At 32.9% G+C, this 21,987-nt stretch overlaps 1 protein-coding gene across 5 annotated transcripts in view; it reads right to left on the reverse strand.

Moving 5' to 3' along the window:
* The window catches only part of Lrp1b (LDL receptor related protein 1B), a 1,779,935-nt gene that overhangs the window by 708,108 nt on the left and 1,049,840 nt on the right, over positions 1 to 21,987 (reverse strand). For all 5 annotated transcript variants that reach the window (XM_078017329.1, XM_078017328.1, XM_078017330.1 and 2 more), the window contains exons 16-18: positions 12,986 to 13,126; positions 8,889 to 9,014; positions 2,327 to 2,443 (exon numbers count right to left, since the gene is read on the reverse strand). In XM_078017329.1, coding sequence (XP_077873455.1) covers positions 2,327 to 2,443; positions 8,889 to 9,014; positions 12,986 to 13,126 — 384 coding nt within the window. The remainder of the gene's footprint in view (positions 1 to 2,326; positions 2,444 to 8,888; positions 9,015 to 12,985; positions 13,127 to 21,987) is intronic.

A 21,987-nucleotide genomic window follows, 5' to 3' on the forward strand; every position in this document is an offset into this window, starting at 1 on the left:
ACAGCCACATGAATGTTTATAGCAGCACAATTCACAAAAGCTAAACTATGGAGCCAACCTAGATGCCCTTCAGTTCATGGATGGATAAAAAAAAATGTGGCATTTATACACAATGGAATTTTACTCAGCAATAAAAGAGAACAAAATTATGGTATTTGCAGGTAAATGGATAGTGTTTGGAGAAGATAATGCTAAGTGAAGTTAGCCAATCCCCAAAAAACCAAATGTCAAATGTTTTCTCTGATATAAGGAGGCTGACTAGTAGTGGTGTAGAGAGGGGAATAAAGAAAGAAAGAGAAGAAATCTAGATAGGACAGACGGGTGCGAGGGTAAGGAAGGGGACAGGGGATTAGCAAGGATGATGGAATGTGATAGACATCATTATCCAAAGTACATATATGGAGACACAAATTGGTATCAACATACTTTATATACAACCAGATATATGAAAAATTGTGCTGTATATGTGTAATAAGAATTGTAATGCATTCATTTATTTTTTTAAATCAATAAAAAAATCAGTCTGATCTTAAGTAGTTTTCTAAAAGTCCTTAAGTTTCAATAATTTTATTTCTAAAACATAGTAAAGTTTTTCCTAGACTTGTTGTAAGATTCAATACAAAAAAAATATGTCTCTGGTAACATTTCCTCCCCTCGTTTCATGAAATGTAAATGTTCATTAGTATAATTTCTTAGAATATTCAAAGTTTAAGGTATTTTCCCCCTTCTTTGATTCAAATAAATTATCATTAGACTAAGAAAGATGACTTTCCCTAGACTTACTACAATGAAATTTAAAAAATTAAATGAATTAGGGTCAAAGACAAATTAGAAGCACTTAATGAGTTCATACTTTATTTTTCTGCTTTATATTGTTTTCATGTCATTACTCATCTGAATTGGGACTCTGATTAAGACCTCTCTGTATTTATTTAATGTTTATAGGGTTTAGAGGTTGTTGGTTGTTCATTATCTTTCTGGTATACCCTTGATGCACATGTTCAAAATAGGAAGGGAATCAAGTTTTTGAAAAAAAAAAAATACAGCAGCATAATCCAGACAGCTAACTTTTGGATCACAACATTCATGTGGACATTGGAAAGGAGATTATACTTCTCAACTCTTTATTGACCAGGCTTGATAATTTACATGTCAAATGTACACTTAAGTATTTATTGTGTGATTTTTCTATTGCTTTCTTTACACCACTTTTTTTCCTTACCATATCATTTAACACTATTTTACCTATACTTTATTCATTTTTCAGAGGTTATTAGCTAAAAATGTTCACAGTGACTTAGTAGTTGAGTTTAAGAAAAATTTTAAATATGTAAAGAGAGAATACATCTTCTAAATAATAACATTTAAAAAGGGGGCTTAAAAGATCTTATTTCTTACTGTGAATAGTACTATAACAGGATTAATTATTAAAATGTATACTCAATTTAGTTACCATTATTATTATTTATTTTTTTCCTTGCTGGTGATCAAATCCAGGTTTGATCTACGATTAAACCACATCCCTAATTGCATTATATTTTAATGTGTGCTCTATACCTCTCATTTATGGATAAAGTTTTTAAGAGTAATTTTTAAAATCCATTGCCATGACTAAAATAAAGTACATCTTACAAATATTGTTTAATTTCCATACTATGTTTGAATATATGTTATTGAGAAAATGATAATAACACATATGGAAACTTAAGTATAAAGGGAGGATAATTAAATTTGTACCTTCATACAATAATAAATTTTTACTATTTTTGGGAGTCAGAGAATCAGTGGGAAGGGACTGGGAATTTTGCCATCAACAAACATGTTATCTTAAACCGATAATGATCTTTGTCAGTCAGAATCACATGACTATGGAAAAGCAAAAATTGATTTACCAACTCTGGAATCTCAGTCTAGATTGTTTTTTGCTCTGAGAATATAATACACACATGCCAACCAGAAACACGTTTACCTCATTTACTCCAGTGTTAACCGTTACATTGTTTTGACAAGTTTTATCATTATAGGCATAAGATTAATAGCAAACACTTAAGAATATCTTGTTAGCCTTATATAACTACCTCTGAATAGATGCTGTAGTGTTTGGATCATTTGTTTCAGCAGAGGATATTGTTACTGCTTCATGAATGGCTATATCCTAAAGCTGTCATTGAAGTACATATTCATATCTGAAGGGCTATAATAAAGTAACATATCTCTGCCTTGTTGACTTGTATTTATAAAGAAATAGCCTTTTAAGGGGATTACAGTGATAGAATGTTCTATCTGACAAGATCTCTACTAAGAGGATATTTCATTCACAACTTACCACAGGATGCCATTTCATCTGTCTGGTCACCACAGTCATCTTCTCTGTCACATAGCCATGCTCTGAGAATACATCGTCCATTTCCACAAGAAAATTGGTCTGCCTGGCATGTTCTGGCTGTTATGATCAATTAATACACAAAGACTAAATTTAGAGGAATTTTGAACCAGTAAGCACATAATAAGAGTATGCAGCATTTCTTTTACACTAAAGACATGTTTCTCTATTAAGATAAAATTATTCAAAATGTAAATTTTTATTTAATGTTTCACAATACCAGCCTGCTTGTCTTCTCTAAAGCTCACACGTTTGGTCTTTAATTAAAATGACTGTTAAGTAACAAGATATTCAATATTTCTCACACAATTCCACAAATGAAGCTACGAAATCATTATTTTTAAAATTTTGCCTGGCACATGCTTATGAATATATCATCGAATTAAATTTCGTCCAGTTTTTGATTATTAAAAGAGAACTTCGTATAGTATTTTCCAAAAGCCAAGATTACTTTTGCTGTAAGGTAAGAGGAAGCCTTGAGAGACTTTCTCAGGATATCTAGTTCCTAATCAAGGAGTCAGAATTCTCCTTTTCCTCTAACATTTTAAATGCAGTCACTTCTTAATCTCAAAATGGTCCACTGTGTGGTGTGAGAATACAGAAAGCATTTCGAAAACATGCATTTAGCCTTAAGACATTTTTCTAAAGTTCACTTTTTGCACAGTTGTATAAATAAATGTATGGCTTTTAATCAAAGTATACTAATGAACTTTGCTTTGGGCTCCCTTAAGGGTTTCAATGAACACAAATATGGAACCTTGCTTTCTATGTTAGCCAAAGGCAGTGGTTTAAAATTATTCAGTAAAGGGGTTATGTTCTACAGGGAATTTTATTGCCCTTTTCTATTACAATCAGGTCAACTTTTGAAAGCAATGAAAGCCTAGATAGCTTCTCTGCCTCTTTCCCCAGGCCTTTGGTTGTTACACACTTCGTTTTTTTAATGTTTGATTTTCTTTTTTTCTTTCCTTTCATCCTCTGATCCACTTATCTGTCTTCATGAGTGTCTGTAACCCGTCCACACTTTCCTTTCATTAGACTAGGGAAAAAAATGAAATATGTTTGGAGGAAGATACTGAGATCTGTGAGTATTTTGATTAGGTGAAGTATGAGTGGTGAGGAACACTGGATTCTGGGTTTATGAAATTGTAGAGAAGGTTCTGGCATAAAGTAAACACTTCCTCTTGTTTCTGGGCTTGCAAAATCATAATGATGTGTCTCTGTTACATCAAACCATCTTGTGAACTTGAGTACTGATGCTTGGTGAAGGGAGTAGTTCAAACAGAAGTCAACCAAGCATCCATAAATCAGAGTTACAGAGGTCAGTAGAAATAAGATATTAGAAGACATATACATAGAAAAGTGTACATGCAATATAAAGATGTTTATCAATTATTGTTGAATATTTTAAAGACCATTCAAAATTTTGTTAGTTGATTTGATATATTGGATTGAATATACTGTTTCTAATTATAGTGACCACAATCAGAAATATTAAGATCATTATCACATATTTTGCTTTACATGGATAAGAGCATTGAATCTAAAATATTTTATGCAATGTCTGATGTTTTTTTCCATTTCTGCAAATTGATTACTTATTCTAAATCAATAATTTTTAAGTTTTCTAGGAAAAAAATGTATACTTCAGAGTTTGCAAAATAAAAATTCCATGTAGAAGTAAAAATTTCTATGTTGGATCATTTAGCTAATTTAACAGAACTTTTACTAAATTAACCCCCATTTGGAATAAAATAATAATATCTTCAGGTAATTTCTATTTAATTATGTCTACTTTGGGAAATCTATGCATCTGTGCAAACTTAGTAAAGATGTAGAGGAATACACACAAGGTATTGGCATGAATTTAGGAAGGGGTAGAAATAGAAATGGGGAGAAATTGATACCTTTTTCTTCACATTCCTATGTATTGTTTCTTTGACTACGGTAAATACTTTTTATGTTTTGAGTTTTAAGAGAAGTTTAATGAGAGGATATTTCAAGTAAAATTAAATTTGTCTAATGCAATATTCTTTTACTTGATATTTTTATGTCAGTGTATTCTCTCTCAATAGTTCCAGTTTGGCCCTAGCAAAAATTTCTTACTATTTCCTTTTATTTGGAGAGCTATGATAATTAGAGACAAAAATGCAAAGAAATTCAAGAACCTATGCCATATAGTGTATGAACTGTCATTGTGATAGTGTGGGAGTTAAAATGCTAATGCTGGAAGAATTGCTATGATCTATAATTCCAGAGAGATCACTATGTTATTATGGAAAAATGTTGTGCACAAAGAGTATATGAATTCACTATCTGTTCTAATCTTGGAGGAAAGTTTTTGTTTGGTCTATCAGGAAAATTTAACTGGCTTCAGATGAGAACAGTGTTCATTCTACAAATCTTGAAGTACTTGTCTACATGATATAACCAGATTGACTGAATTACCACTTTTGAATCAATGGATTTGTAGGAAGGATATACAGCTTCCACTTATTCAGTTTTTTATCTCCATCAGATCTAATTAGTTTAGATGTTAGATCAAAAGAGTAGCCTTGGAGGACTCTAATTTTATAGCAAGTGCTGCTCTGAGGAAAAGAAAATTTACACCTCCTACAAGAGAATTGTTTATCCAGCACTAGAATCAAAGATTCACTGTCACAACGTGGATATTTCTAACTATCAATAACCATGCTTCTCCTGTGGTCACACAGTAGTGAGAGTTCCCACAGTGCACAACAAATGATACAGGGGGAGGACATAGCAAAACATGTGATTTATAAACTTTACCTTTGTTGCATTTTGATCAAGACATCCAATTGAAGGAAAAGTCATCAAGTTATATCAAAATGCAGTCTACACTTTATCTTGCAAAAAAAAGTCTGATTTTTAACACACCAGTTTATTCTAATGTAATTATACCGGTCTAGTTTGAATTTAGTCAAATTAGGGGGGAGGATGTGAGAATAAATATTATATAGTATAATCAGAACTCTGTGGTAGGAAACAACAGCTACACAGATCCTGACTCTCTGGTCCCCTGTGTTTGCACTGTTTCCTTTTCTGAGTACATTCTCCAAGCCTCTCTCTCTCTCTCTCTCATTATTCATTCCATTCTACCCAGAGCAATACATGCTGCTAAATTGGTCTTTTTTTTGTTCCAGTGAAATAATTCTTTCACCTAGAGACTTATAGAAAATAACATCATTAACACTACTTACAGTCATATATCTATTGCCAATATATTTTCTCTGTTTGCTACAGAATTTTTTTCTAGTTTTATTTAAGAAAAATATGTATTATACCATTATATACAATTGTCTACAGTTTTATGCTTCATATAAATATTATTGTTTATATTCTTCAACTCTCTTTTCTTACCTTTCTGTTTGAAATTCATTCCTATTGATATTTTATACTAGCTCATTCATTTCACTAGCAATATATTATGCAAATATAATACATATATTTATCCATTCTTCTATTCATAGATATTTGAATTTTATTAGTAGTACTACCAGGACAATGCATATTTTACTATGTCTCCTTGTGAATAGGTATTAACTAGAAATGGACTTAGAGTTGGAGATATAAGAGTCTTTACATGTATTGGATTTAGCCAAATTGCATTCTGATGTGAAAAGTTAATTTATACACCCACCAAGAGGATATGTTAGTTCATTTTCCTAACATAACTACCATTAGTTTTATCAAATTATTTATTTATCCTAATTAAATGGCTTTGACTATTGCTTAATAATTTATCTTATATGTTTTTATTTATCTATTTATTTATTTATTCATTCATTCATTCATTCATTCATTCATTTGCAGAATCAAGGGCTTTTCACGCTAGGTAAACACACTTCTACTGAGCCACAACCTCAGTCCACTTACATTTAAAGATTCAGTATAGGTAAACACACTTCTACTGAGCCACATCCTCAGTCCACTTACATTTAAAGGTTCAGTACAGACACTGCCTCCTTCAGGAAGTCTTTGCAGATAGCCAGTGACTCATCTCTATTCTTCCTATGTGTTGAAATGTGGTTCCACTTAGCACTTGACTATTGCATTACAATGTCCTATTGACATGTCTTTCACTCTTAACCTCTTAATGCATGGCATTATATATTTTTACTTATTCTATCACCAGTACCTTGACAAATACTTATTGCATTATTAGAATGATGAGAAAGGAAATTAGCATCACATGGGAAAGGATTTTCTTTTAGATATAAAATGGTGGGGATGTAAATGAACATAAAACAGTCAATTCAAATACAGTATGATCCTCTACTTTAATTTTTTTTCTATATTGGAAACATGTCCATGTATGCATTTTGATTTAGGAAAAGAGAGATGATCCATAGAAAATGTGCATGTGGATTAACTACCTTTTCTAGTGTGGTGAGTTTTGTCAATTATTTATTTTGGTAAAATGAACTGGAAAATACTTTGAAACATAACCACACGCTTTGTAGTTTTCAATGATAAAAGGAATATTTATTTTTTCTCTGTTCTTACTCAAGTTCAATGGTATCCAGTGATCATAAGAGGTGTCATAAACATACTGAAAAGAAGATCTAGTACTGAGTGCAGACTTCCAGTGGCATCCTCAGAAGAGGCACTTAAGCAAGTTGTGTTCTGTTTCTTAGTGAACCACAGGACTTGAGTGTCTAAGATAGCTTACTAATTAGGACTGATTGTTCCATTTTTTCTTGTACATGAGCATTTCCTCTTTTACCACTATAAATAGCTAACAAAACACAAATTGTCCTTTAAAAATCATGTAGAAAAAAGCAAAATCTTTATAAATGTATTACAAATAAAGAAGACACATATTGTAAATTGAGCCACAAGTGTCTTCAATTTTATGATGAAAGCAGACCTGTCTGTTTAGGATGTAATGAAACATAATGTTTGAATTGAATCCTAACCTTAAAAGAATAGTAATTGTAGAGCTTAGAAAGATGTTTTATCATATATTATATTCATATTACAAGAGCAACCTGAGCAAAGTCAAACTAACTATACCTAATATTATAGCTAATCTGCAGGATTATGTGGTTTGGAATGCATAACAATGATCTAACAGACAGAACACAGATTGAATTTCCCCTAAACTCTTACCCAAGAATAAGTTTTTAGACAAGCTCTTTCTCCTATACAGACCTATAAAATGAATAGTCTTGAATGTAGGGACCTAGGACCTAATGATCCCTAGAGGTCCTTTTCTTAAATTTAAGAAAGTCTTTTTGTAAAGCAATCTTATAGGACACACATGAAAAATTTTATTAAGAAAGTCATTTAGTCCAAATGTCAAATAGAGTTTTACATCAAGGAATAAGAAACTACTTGGCCCATAGATCATGTGTAAATATGTCATTATGCAAAAAGCTGAATATACAATGCAGGTTAGAATTATGCAATTGTGATTATTTTGCTCTTGCCCTTGTTGTTTTGTACATGATGAAAAGCTCTTTAGAAACAATTTCTAGTTAATTCACACTCTTGCAGAGCAGATAGGAAAGCACAAGGAAAATGAGGTGCAATGAATTACAAGTTTTTCCAAAAGAAAACAAGTGGCAATGACAAGACAGGAATTGATCTTGATGTCTGTCTTTTCTCTGCTGCTCTATTAATTTTTATGAGCATTTTATAATAATTTTTATTTATTGAGAGTTGTTTTGACAAAAAAATCAAAGAGTTGATGGGGTGGTCTGTGTTTTGATGTTGCTATGTGCAATTTTTTTATTTAAATCAGTTTTTTTTTTACGAATCATATCAGTATGTGTCATCTAACACACTGGTTTTACTTCATCATTTAAATAGCAGCATAAGGCTGCTGCTAGCCAGTATCATTTTTCAACTCTTATCTGACTAATAATGACCTTTCTGGCACACTGTTGTAACCTGTACCACCAGCTGTATATTTCTATTCAACAAGAATCTAGCTAGGGATTCAAAGATTTATTACAATGGAATAGATTATATGGAAATATAAATAGGCTTAGTGGTCTTGGGACTTCATGAAGACAAAAAAAATGCTACCTCATATAAATAATGTGCTATCAACACAAAGTTATTCACAAAGGTATTCCATAGTAGACACAATAAAATTTATAAGTTTTTTTTCAATGCTAAAAAAAAAAAGAAATCTTCCTGTGAGATGGCCTGTATCACAGCATGCTGACAAACATCACCTTCCCATTTTTGCCAAGAAAGATTTAGTTGGGACGGGTTTCATAGAAGAAGTGTATTGACAGTCAACCCATATGGATAGATGAAGTGCCAAATTATTTTGGAAAGCAGAGAAATGCCCAACTATTAAATAAAGATAATTTATATCCGAGCCTTTGTGGCATCAAACTCTGAATTCACTTACTACTGCCATAATCAGATTGTCAGCACTAGGAATGTCCAGATTAGTTCAGAGTTCTGACCTGAATTTTTATGGTGACCAATTCTGAAAGTAATTTATGTACATATTCAAGCAAACACTTACCTGCACAAGTTTGATTGGATTCATCCTCATTGCTCCCACAATCATTAGCTCCATCACAAAGCCATCTCTTGGGGATACATCGATTATTCTGGCATTTAAATTGATCATCAGGACAGGTATGATTGACTGGGAGAGAGGGAAAGCAAATTTAATTATTTAAAATTGGATAAAGTTATAAATATCTGGAATTATAGTTATAAAATGTTACAATAATTATAATATTATTAAACAATAAATGCTATAGCTTCTGTCAATCTTTGTCTCTAATTATACAGAAAATAACAATATTTTATGCATTGTTAAAATATAATATTTTTGTAAAAGACATCATGTAACTAATTCACAAATAAAAGGAAATGTATTCCTTTCTCCTGTTTCCACTACAACCGACTATATCATTAAGCCTGTGGACCCATCTTTCATCAGAACTAATGAATCAATTCCAAAATATTTACAAAAAACATTTAAAATAACCATCAAGTTTTAATGTTAAACATAACAAATATGTCTCCAAATACTTTTCTTATACATGGTTAAAATATTATTTCTTTAATCCACACATATACTCAAACATTTCTTAGATTATTAAATATACCCAATTTTATTCTGTTTTATCTAATATTTCTTGGGGCTGAAAAGAACACAAACAAATGAAAATATACATCACTTGTGACCTAGATTTGATGCTAAAAATGAGATTCTATATAATATTTTAATAAAAATGGATCATCATGATTTTTGTCTCCTAGTACAAACAAATAAACATGTAACTACAGAAAATACTGAGGATGAGACCAATCCTCACATGGGAAGCTGTACACAGCTAAAGATTAAACCACCAATATCTAAACACAACAGGGGGCCATCTTACTGTTAACCTTCTATCAGTATTTTTTTCAGGATTTAAAGAGGCATGCTCTTCAATATTTGTTTTGCAATTTCAACTTTCTTTTTGAAGTAATTTCCCTTGTGCCCAATAGTTGTACCTCTGTATGATAATAATCAATTTGTATAATAGTTTCATTTAGAATTCAAAAATATTATCATTTTTTCATGCTGTTGCACAGAAAATATGTGCATTTCTAGTCAGTTATAGAGAAGACTTTTTCTTTAAAGTAGTATGCATGATAAAGTTATTTCAACTCCTTTTGGAAAGTTTTTTATTTGTGTAATGTAAAAGAATAAATAAATTGAAATGTAGAACATACTTAAATTCTCTGACATTTGAATATAATTAAATTTTTTCTTCCCACTACAAGGACTTCAGAGGAAATAGATGCCTATGAAAAATAAAAGTCATCCAATATTTCGAAGGCTCTACATTTTAAAATTTCAAGATTATGCATTTGCGCCTTAGTGCAATTTTCAGCATAGGTTTGTAGTTGACACATTGAAGGATAGAGAGTAGAAGAATTTATAACAGAATTCAATGCTGGAGATTATGAGTATTTAAAATCTAAACTAATCCTCTGAAATGACCTATGTAGTATGGGAATATCATCCATGAAACTCCAGGAATAGAGTACCGCTCAGCATGACTGTAATGGTCAGATAAGATGTCCTACTGTAAGGTGGTATCCAGAGACCTTTAGCCATTTGTTGCCTTATTCAGTTAATTATTCATTCTTCCAGGTGCCAGGAGCTGTGTTGCGAATCCTACTCCGCTAAAATGTAATGTCTCCTCAGGAAGATATTAAATTATTATTAAAGGCACCAAGTAAGCAAGCATATACTTACAATATGTTTTTAATTACTCTAATAAAGTAGTTAAATTATAAAAAATTCTATAATAAAGCTATGTACAGGAAATGAATGCTGAACTCCAACTTGGATTTTTTTGGTGGTTAGAAAAGATTTCCCTAGGAAGGTAATGATGAGCAATGCTGGATTCCTTCTTTATGGAAAAGTGATTGCAGTGTCAGAAAGAAAAACAAAGGATGTTTTTGGAGATCTACTTATTGTTAAATTTGATAAGAATCAAAAGGGTAAGCAGAGCATGAGACTAAAGGATAAAAATATAAATACAAGACATAACAGGAAGTATATGGGAGTCAGTGGATTACAGAATTTATCCTCTTGGTTAGACAGTGGTTGAAATACCAATTATAAACTTCATTTCATAAATAATATCCTGGAAGCATTGTGGAAAGTGAGTTTTATTTAAGAGAGAAAGAGTGGTAGGATTAAAACAACACTTGCTGTGTTAATCTAAAACGAAAACCTAATTTAGCCAATGAAAATTGAGAAGACATAAAGATAAAAAATAATTATTTAGGTGATAGAAGGGATAAGATTCATTAATAAAAGTGAGTACAAACTATAAGTGAAACTGAGGATGCCAGGAAAAGCTCTTGGCTTCGTATGGAAATAGAAAGTGTTAGCAATAATCAAAAAATATATACTAACAAGAATTTTAACACTATTAGTAAATAGTGTCAACTCATTGTCCCTGTACATATAAAAGAGATGAGTTTCCCTAATACAAAAGAAATAATGGAACATAGATGGAAGCTGGGACTTTATAAAATAAAACATGAACATTATGATGAAATATATGTGCTCTTCTCAGGCGTTGGATTTGTGAGAATAGAGAGGAAGCATATATCTAGTAAGTATTCATTAAAACCATGAATAAACATTGTGAGACAGAATTGAGGCAATTAAGTTAGTCATTAATCATACATCATTTGTGTAAAAGAATTAGGGACTAAATAGTCTTTATTTTCAGATGAAATGCTTTTCTCACTCCAAAACTTTTGACAACTGTTTCAATTTAGTATTTAAAACTTTATTTGTAGGCGACCACTTTATAAAACATATATTAGTGGAGTTGAAAATAAGAATTATAGACTTTGAAGTCATGATCCATGCTTTGAATTCAAGAAAAATTAGGGCCATATTTATATAACAAAATTGGCAAATATTTTCAGACATCCTTATTCTTGGGATTGTGTCCCAAAGCACAAATGGCTGCATGACATAGATGGCCAGAACAATTTTGTACATTCTCATAAAGGATCTTTAAAACTTTTTTTTTCTTTCAGTGTTGGATACTGACCCCAGGGTCTCACACAATAAACTACATTTCCAGAACTTTTTAAATTTTTGTTTTGAGACAAAAATTGCCCAGTCTGGCCTCCAATTTGTAATTCTCTTGATTAACCTTCCAAGGAGCTGTAATAACCTGTGTTGCACCATTGCATTCAGTTTAAGATGTTATTTTTATATTTTTAGTTTAAAAACAAGACAATGGATACTGTAAATTAGCTCTTAGTTCAGTCATTTTAACCTGAAAAAAATGTCTGCAATTGAAAGAAAAATATTTTTAAACCAATGTACTAGGTTTAAATCAAAAGATCAAATACATAATTTTGTCCAGCATATCTCTCTCTGTGTGTAAAATATTTTATTTATCTCAAAAACCATTCAAACTCATCAAATGTATTTTCAAAATGTTATTTCATTTACTTTCAAAAGTGTTTTCTTTCCACATCTATGAGAAATTTACTAATCTGTACCGGAAACATGAAACTCTTTCTAGTAAATGGTGAATAGTTAAATAGAATAAGATCTTTCATTTATATTTGAGTGCCCCATATGTGTTTTCTACCATGTCCTAAACCAGTGAAGCTAGGTGATAACATGTTCCAAATTCATGTGTTTTTCTTTGGATCTTCTTCAAGTTTCTTTTGCCAAGGAGCAGTGGAGTAGATCATGACCTTCTGTACGACTTATTCAGTCTTAAGGGTGTTTAAATTGATTTTCCATAATTTAAAGTCAAAGATCCAAAGACGTCTTCTATAGCAACCCTAGATTGTAGTGTGGTAACACAAAAACCAGGGAAAATGGGGGAAGATTTTTGGAGCAAATAAAATGATAATATGGAAGCTGGGGAAAAATGAGAGAAACAGTGCTTTTAAAAGTATTCAAAAGAGGCAATCTGTAGTCTAACCTTTCTGCAAAAGGATGACTAGGAAATAAAACCCAGTTCAATTTGTATCAAACATGTTTTCAGATTTTCACAAACTGATTTGACAATCTACACAAGTAAGACTTAGTTTTAATATGGCTTTAAGATTATTTGATGGAGAACATACAGCAATTGACCAAGTCCTCATCACTTCCGTCTAAACAGTCGTCATCACCATCACATTTCCACCGAGCTTGGATACAGTGTCTGTTTTGGCAGCGAAATTCTCCAGGTTTGCATATGTGAGGTAATGCTTCTCCTGGATTAACTAGAGTTAAAAAAGAAAAAAAAAAAACACACACATTTAAGGCCTATGAATAATGTTAACTAGATTCAGTTCACTAAAATATGAATTTTGAGTATTTTTGCTTCCTTTTGACTGTACATGTAAATGAAGTCATACAGTATCTACTTTTCTCTCTCCGACTTATTTCTTAGAATGTCCTACAGGTTCATCCAGGTTGTCATAAGTGATAGTATCTCCTTTTTTAAGACTGAATAATATTTCGTTATATTCATGTGTTCATGTGCATACAAAAACACGATTTCTAAGTTAATTTATAGCATAGGTTGGAGAGGAAATGGGGAGTTATAGTTCAAGGGCACAAAATTGCAGATATGTAGATGAATACATTTACAAGTCTAACTTAAAATTTGAAGACTATAGTTATAATATTGTAACATGTACTGGAAATCTGTGGAGAGCATATTTTAGGTGCTCTTAACTACCAACAAAAAATAATAAGTAAGAAATGATGGGTATATTAATTTGCTTGGCTATAGCAAATAGTTCACTATGCTTATCAAAGCATCATGTTGTACAAATGTAGGTATATAGAGAATAAAAAGCAATATCCCTAAATTTAAAATATGTCACCAAGATATAAGGTATCCCTATGAAAATCATAGCTATCTTAATATTAAAGCTTAATGTGATCTAATACACAAAAATGATAAAAAGATGATAGTGTTAGAACAAGCAAATAGTCTCAAAAAATAGAAACAATTGTACACCTAGCAGCCATCTCTGAAAATGAGAAATTTTAAGTTTATATGACAATACTTATTCTACTAAGAATCTTAAAGATTTATTTTATTTTTTTAAAGAGAGAGTGAGAGAGGAGAAAGAGAGAGAGAGAGAGAGAGAGAGAGAGAGAGAGAGAGAGAATTTTTAATATTTATTTTTTAGTTCTCGGCGGACACAACATCCTTGTTGGTATGTGGTGCTGAGGATCGAACCCAGGCCGCACGCATGCCAGGGGAGCGCGCTACTGCTTGAGCCACATCCCCAGCCCTTAAAGATTTATTTTAAAATAGCTATCACTAAATAACCACCACAACAATCCAAATCTACTTTGTGTTGGTGACATGGTTCCCCAGCCAGGTATCCAGCCCACTAATCCTTGCAGAGAAGCAGAGGTGAAGCTGCAGAGAGGCTGCCCCAGGGGTCTCCAGCACTGACAGCAAGGGCTGCTCAGAGCCCATCATGCATGCACCACCCTTAGGTGCAGGGAGCCAGGATGCTCTGACCTTCACCACCCCCCGCCCCCGTGGGAGCCCTACCCAGCCTGGGGACACTCACTGGAGGCCTGCTCTATATAATGCTGCAGCTCAAAATCCCCCCCAGCAGCCATGACCTCACAACCTTAACCAGCAGTGGGAAAATGGAAGTGTAGCAGACCTAGATGGGATTTCTGAGCTAACTAATATTGTGAGTACTTTTTCAAACCCTGGTTAGCATAAATTTGGACCCATAGGTTGACCCAAGCGCTATATAAACCACTAGACAGCACACTCGAGTAGCAACCCCATCTTGGTCCCATCTTGCCCTGTGGCAAGTTCTGTTTCTATTGACCCTGAATAAATCCTACTCTTAAACTCACTCATCCTCATCTTTGATTTTATAAGACAAGAATCCAGAAAGACAAAGATGGCAGTGAGTTGTTGTGACACTAGAGGGCACAGCCTGCCATTAAAAGTTGCAACATGGTCCTTGTTGCAGAGGTGTACAGCTTGTGCGGATCCCACCTGCCAGCAGAAGTGGAAAAACTCCTCTGTTTCTTTGGGTTTGTAGTTTTGCTTTTGAAAGGATTTTCATTCATCTTTCAATTTATCGTTTTGATAACCTTAGGTAGGACTATGAATTTTACAACCTGCATCATATAGATGAGTACACTGAGAGTTAAAGTTAAAAAAAAAAGAAAAGAAAAAGCAATCACAGAAACTTTGATCTAACTTTTACTATGTATTTATTTTGCTGGGCTGCAAGTAATAGGAAAACAGGAACAGTTAAAGGTTCAAGGAAGTATTAGGTTAATCAAGATTATCTCTTTAGTGATATGAAAAATTGTGCTCTATATGTGTAATAAGAATTGTAATGCATTCCACTGTCATATATAAATAAAAAAATAATCAAAAAAATAAAATGGTAAAGTATAAAAAAGATTATATCTTTAAATGCAGGCAGTGTTTCTCCTTCATACATTCCATGTTCTCTAATCAAATGATAAAAGTTTATTTAATTGAGATTTATTCACAGTGTTACTATCCTATTGTTCTCTTTGCATGGTTTAAATAGTCTAGAAAGAGAAGAGAATGAGTGGCAATGGTTAATGAAAATGATTTTATGTTTCATGGGTTTTAAAAGGTTTTGAATTATATATAACTGGTTTATTGTTAGGAAAAGAAGAAGTCAATCTTTCTATCCCTGTTCAGATGGCTTTAAGTTTTATTTTTGATAACTGGTTTAGTCTGATGGAATGCCATAAATCTTACACACACCTCAATAAGAAGTAATGGCAAGGCAAACATACACGGCATTTCCAGAACCCTTTGCATAACATTCCCTGAACTTCTGTGTCTTCCCTGCAGGCAGGAGGGGAAGAGGAGATGTGACTTTTGAGCCATGTCTGCAGGAAAGTGCTACAGAGATGGCCTAGCAGGACCCAAGGCAAATGGATCTGCAGGGATTTCAAGGGGAAGCTACTGTAACCAAACCATACTCTGATGAAAGGCAAAAAAGGAATCACTTTTCATTAGTAAATGAAATAGTTAGAACAAAGGTGACCCATGTATCTTCTGTCCCTTCAGTTAAGCTGACACTGGATGTATGGAATGGCAATAATATTTTCTTCTTGTTCATTCTCAGTAACAAAACACTGAAGTAGCAATTTCTGTATGATGCCATTTCTCTAATATAACTTGAAAGTAAGTAGTTTGTAGGTGTGCTTGAGAAAGAGGGTGGGGGTGAGGAGGGAGGAGTGAGGGAGAGAGATACTGCACATAAGAAATGACAAAAACAACGGGGCTGGGGTTGTAGCTCAGCTGTAAAGTGCATCCCTCACACATGTGAGGCACTGGGTTCGATCCTCAGCACCACATAAAAATTAATAAATTAAATATATTAGAAAAAGAGAAATGACAAAAACATAAAAATAGAATTTTATTGAGAATTTTTGCATCAATGTTCAGGGAAATTAGTCTGAAATTTTTTCTTTCCTTGATGTGTCTCTTCCCAAGGCACACTCATACATTGCTGGTAGGATTGCAGATTTGTGCAACCAATTTCAAAATAAGTATGGAAATTCCTTAGAAAACTTGGAATGAAACCACCATTTGACCCAGCTATCCCACTTCTTAGTGTACACCGGAAGGACTTAAAATCAGCATGCAATAATAATGTAGCCACATCAATGTTTATAGCAGCTCAGTTAACAATAGATAAACTGTGGAAGCAACCTAGATGCTCTTCAATAGATGAAAGCATAAATAAACTGCAGTATATATACACAATGGAATATTACTCAGCATTAAAAGAGAATAAAATTATAGCATTTAAAGGTAAATGAATATCTTAATAGTGAATAGTATTTCAATTAAAAAATTTCTAGTTACAGAAGAAATCTAATTTCAGATGTTATCCACTTTAATCCCACCTACATTCAGCTTTCGTATTTTCTACAGTCTCAAAAGGAGAGATAGTGAGGAATGATGTTGATCAAATTATCTTGCTATATTGTGTACATGTACAAATATGAAATGACAAATTCCAACATTATGTACAACTGTACTGCACCAATAAAAATATGAAAAAATATTTTCTATAGCCTATAGTTTTATTTCAAGGAAATACTAAGGGAAAATTGTTGTTTCATTGTGTTAGGATTGCAAAATCCAAATGGAAATGTTCTGGTAACAATCTCACCAACTATAAAGCTTGACCCTCCCATTTTATCAAATACCGTTTTATCAAATATCCCAAGAAAGTTTTAAGGAATGATCAAGGATATCCATATGCAAGAGTGAAATTATAGTTACTTTTGAATAATTACATCTACATTAAAGAATAGCATGACTTCAAGTAGAGACAAACTACCTAAGACAAATGGTATTAGAAAAATTTTTCTTAAAATAATCAATTTTATATAATTTTAATCTACTTAGAGTTCAAAATGTTTTTGAGGTAATATTTAGACCATTAAAAACTAAATGGAAAAATGCAGAGTTTTCAAACATGTTTTAAACATCATTTCAAACATACATGCATCATTAATTTCATAATTATATTTGATTTAAAAAGGTGAAAATTGTCAAAAATAGTGCCTAAAATTTAATTTTCTCTTTAAATAATAGGCTATGTATAATTGCTTAAAAACTACTAGAGGTAACCTCCTGAGAGAATTTTATTTTTTTATATTACTGCTTCAGAAACTGATCTATTATTAATATGTATCAATATCATTAGCAAAAACAGCCATTTCTTGTTAACATAATAACAGAAGTAATGAAACACACATGCACACACACAAACACACACACATAAATGTGTCTTTCCCTTTTTAATTTGTAAGACTTTGTCCACAATTTTTCTAAGGTCTACACTATTTTAGATAGAGGCATTTCTTCACAACTTACATATGCTTTTGTTCAATATTTTATTTTTTAAGGGTATTTGTATAGTATAACCCTTGGCTTAAACATTTTCTTTTTCTTTTTGTGGTACTGGGGATTGAACTCAGGGCCTCCCACATACCAGGCAAGCACTCTATCACTGAGCCACATCCCTTCCCCATAGCTAATAGCCTTGGAAGACAGAAGTAATATAGACTGGGGAAGAGGGCAGATTTTTTTTTTCCATCAAGAGAGTATTGATAATATCTTCTTCCACTGCAATTGTTGGGCAGATTTCCTGGCATATGTCTTATAAGATCTGGAGTTTCTAAGCTCTAGAGCTTTTTTCAGTATGTAAACTCACTATATTTGTAGAATTTAATTAAGTTGCTTGCGCATTGCCCCATATAACTTGAGGATGGTGATTCAGGGGAAGCATTATAAACACGAAAGTGATACTTCTTGCTGTGTCATGAGTGATACAAATCTTCTTTGTCTGATCTAGGAATTTGCTTCACCTGTCAGAATCCATGGATCTCCTGTAGTCCACTTTCATCTTGCAGCCAAAATCAAACCTAAGATCGTTTACCATTCTTGACATAATAATAAGGTTTTGTTTTGGACCCTGAGCTTTGACTTCTATTGTCTCCTAGGGCATAAGGCATCTTTAGTTGACTCTTGCTGTAGTCTAACAGTCCCAGGTATAATTGACAGTTATGTTACAGAGAAATCATGTTATCGATGCTGACTACCAGGTTTGTTTAGGATTCATGCTGATAGAAGACAGGATACTTTTGAGCTAGCAATGTCTGTTACTACAGTATGTGATAATCTAAATAAAGTGATTGCTTAGCACTTCAACATACATAGTTTTCCTCCAGCATTGCCCTTACAGTTATGGAAATCATTGGCAATATCATCTATGGTAGGACCCTAACTCAGGGCCACACAATCCACCAATTTTTGAAAGAATTCATAAGGTGATGAAGCAAGAATAGTTAACATCACATAAAAGACATAGTTCCTTTAAAAATTATATTGGTATTCTTTGTATATGTAATTTACAAAATCTCTTTGAAAGGTATCACAAATCCGATGTCTTCACTGGATACACTTGACTTTGGGAAGGACAATGTCACATACACAACAAGCAATGCCTCAATGGGACAGAGGGATACACTTAAAATCATTGTTGCCTGACTTACCAAATTAACACAAATTGCCATGACTGTATTGAGTGATATTTTTCTCTGGGGACTACATAATTCCTTTAAAAAAACAAGACTACTTCAGCTGACTTAGTAGCTGATTCTCTTGTCTCATCACTCAAGAACAAAGATGAAGTAAATTTAGCTTTTTTTAGTTAAAAAAAAAAAGAGAGAGAGAGAAAGCTGACCCCAGGATACTCAGAGATGAACATACAGTTAAATCCCCACGTTTAACATTTAGTTCCCATGCTTAAGGTGACTCGATTTATACAGAACTTGGTATTAATGCACAGCCACAGTCACTTTCAGAATATTAACAAATGCTGGAATTTCAAACTTTGCTTCAGTGTTGGGCATTAAACTATGAATTTGAAAAGTGATACAAAACCTCTAATTCTACTGCCAGGACCATTTCTGGCAAAAAAATATATATATATTACAACATGATCTCACCAATAACAAACTGACAAAGTAATAAATAATCCTTTAATTTAACCAAGGTCAGAAATAAAATAACATGAATCATGACTTGCCTGGCATAAAACTGCCAGTTCTCATACATCCTGTGAAGCCTGCTGTGAGAACAATGAAATCAGAAGGTCTGTGTCTAATTCTCCAAGACACTATGAAGGGAAAACAGCATTCTAGAATTGCCTATTCATCTTTTGTAAAAACTGACAGTGATTGCTGCAATGGATGTCCAGGCTATAATGAAGCAAAGGAAGAAACACTAATAATAAATTGCTTTATTTTAGTTTTAGGTTTGGTCATTTGAGATTGGAATCTCAGTTCGGTAACTGAACTCAAGACATGTTCCCAACCCTGCTTTCCTAAGCTGTACTGTGTGCAAGCAAGTGATTGTGTTTCCAACTGTGATTCTCCTCTTTTCAATTCTACTATGGTGATCTATGTTAAACTAATTCCTGTTTCTTTTCTCACTTGATGATTTGCTGTCAGCTATATAAAATTTATAATAACTCATTTATAAAGGCATTTGTCCCAGTGCAAAAAGTAGTTTTTTCTATTGATCCTAAATGTCTCATGTTAAAAAAAATACTTATTTATTTGACAAATTGTTTATTTCACTTTACACATGCACTTGCTGCCTCTATATATGAACACTGAAGGAGAAGGAGTAAAAAGAGAACTTTATGCTGTGTTTTGTTGAATGCTTTCATATAAGGAAAGTGGTTTGGAAAATGCTACTATGGCTTTGATTTTTCTTCTTTAGATCATAGCAAGATGACCTTTCATTAGATAGAGTGGTCTTCTGAACAGCCAACCTAAGTGGTACATAATCTTCTGTGAGTTCCTATGCACAGAAGGCCATAAATATTCATCTGCATAGGGCTTCTAAACTTTTTATTGCCTTAAACTTTTTACTACACATTAGATTGCATATATCCTAGAACATAAGGCTTGTCACAGCTGAACAGATAAACGGCTCACCATCATGGAGCACGGTGTTTGACAGAGGAATATATCTTGTGTTCAAGAAGGTGATAAAGGTCACGGAGGACCAGTGACACACAATTGTGCAATGTTATCCCTCAGATAAACAATATTTTTGCAATGTTCACATTGCTCTTCTGGGAGTAAGGCATACTGGAAAGCCCTGGCTTTTCTTTCAGGCAACTGGAAAAGCATTTATGAATTACTATTTCATTAATGTAGAAAAATGATCATGCTTTCTATTACCAATTCTGATAATTCTAGCTTTATATATGGTTCTCTTAGGTATTAAGTTCCAAGTACTATGCCACACGGGACACTGATTCTACCTGTGAGAGGATTTTGCCCTGACAGACAAGATTCTCAAGGACAAAATGTCCAATCTACTTTCAATCTTGGTACCTTCCCAGAGTGGCATGAGAGTTCATCCTTAATCAATCATGTATCATGCCAATATTTTCTGTTGGGTGCATGCCTTTTCTGGCATAGTCTTGTGGTGCAAATTCATTAAGAAGATATCCTGGGTGTTTAGTCTGGCCAGACCATCTGCCAATGGATTTTTTTATTCATTTGGTGTTGATTCGATAAATATGAATGAAACAAGGAAGACCATATCTCAGTAGCTACAACATCTCTCTTGATTTGCTGCTTAGACTCAGATTACTCAGTCACATGACTCTAATCTAGCTTGCACTAAATCAGAAGCCCAGAAGAATAAGCACTAATAAGAGGTTATTGGTACACTAATATCGGTTTTGCCTTCTCTGAAACTATGAACTCTATTTATAGACCTCCTGCATTTTAATTTCCTCATATGCAAACTAACACTAACATACCCTTGAAAATTTTTACCATTAAATACACAGGAACTGAAATAATTTATATAAAGACACTTTGTATTCTTGGCAAGAAATGAGTTACCATGCTATAATTCATGATTTTTCCCAGTACATTTCAAACGAACTGAAGCAAGTTGCATGCTATGGTAATATAGTAGAATTTTCAACAGTTAAAAGCAACAACTAATTCTGAAATAAGAACTCGCTTGTTTTTGTTGGTTTAACATTGTTTAATATGAAAAGTAAAGATAAAATTCTCTTTATTTTCCCTTCTGTTTCATTGAGATTACTGCATCTATGAATTATAGATACTAGAAAAAGACCAATAGTCTCAGAAAAATTTTCTCTACTTTTTACCAAGTATATAATTACACATGTACAACAATAGTAAACAAATGTCCTAACATCGGTTTTATAACCAACATTATGAACAATATTTTCTTATGAGTCAAAGTCATCTGATTTTTATTTACAGAAAGATATCCAGCAATAGCCTGGGTTATGTATAAATAAAAACTTATCTTTCTGTTGCTTTCCCCCCTACAGTTAAGCCTGTCAGTATGGATCATTCCAAGTGCTCCTGGAGTGTGTGCTCAGCTAGAGTTCCTTTAAAGATATTTGTATCTCTGGCTTCCAAGAAAATATTGAACATGTTTTGTTTTTATTTGGTTTGGCAGTTATGGCAAGAGACAAACTACATAAGGCAGAATGTTGGATGAAAGGCCAGTAAGACAAAGGAA

The sequence above is a fragment of the Ictidomys tridecemlineatus genome, chromosome 7, assembly GCF_052094955.1.
Source record: "Ictidomys tridecemlineatus isolate mIctTri1 chromosome 7, mIctTri1.hap1, whole genome shotgun sequence".
NCBI lineage: Eukaryota > Metazoa > Chordata > Mammalia > Rodentia > Sciuridae > Ictidomys > Ictidomys tridecemlineatus.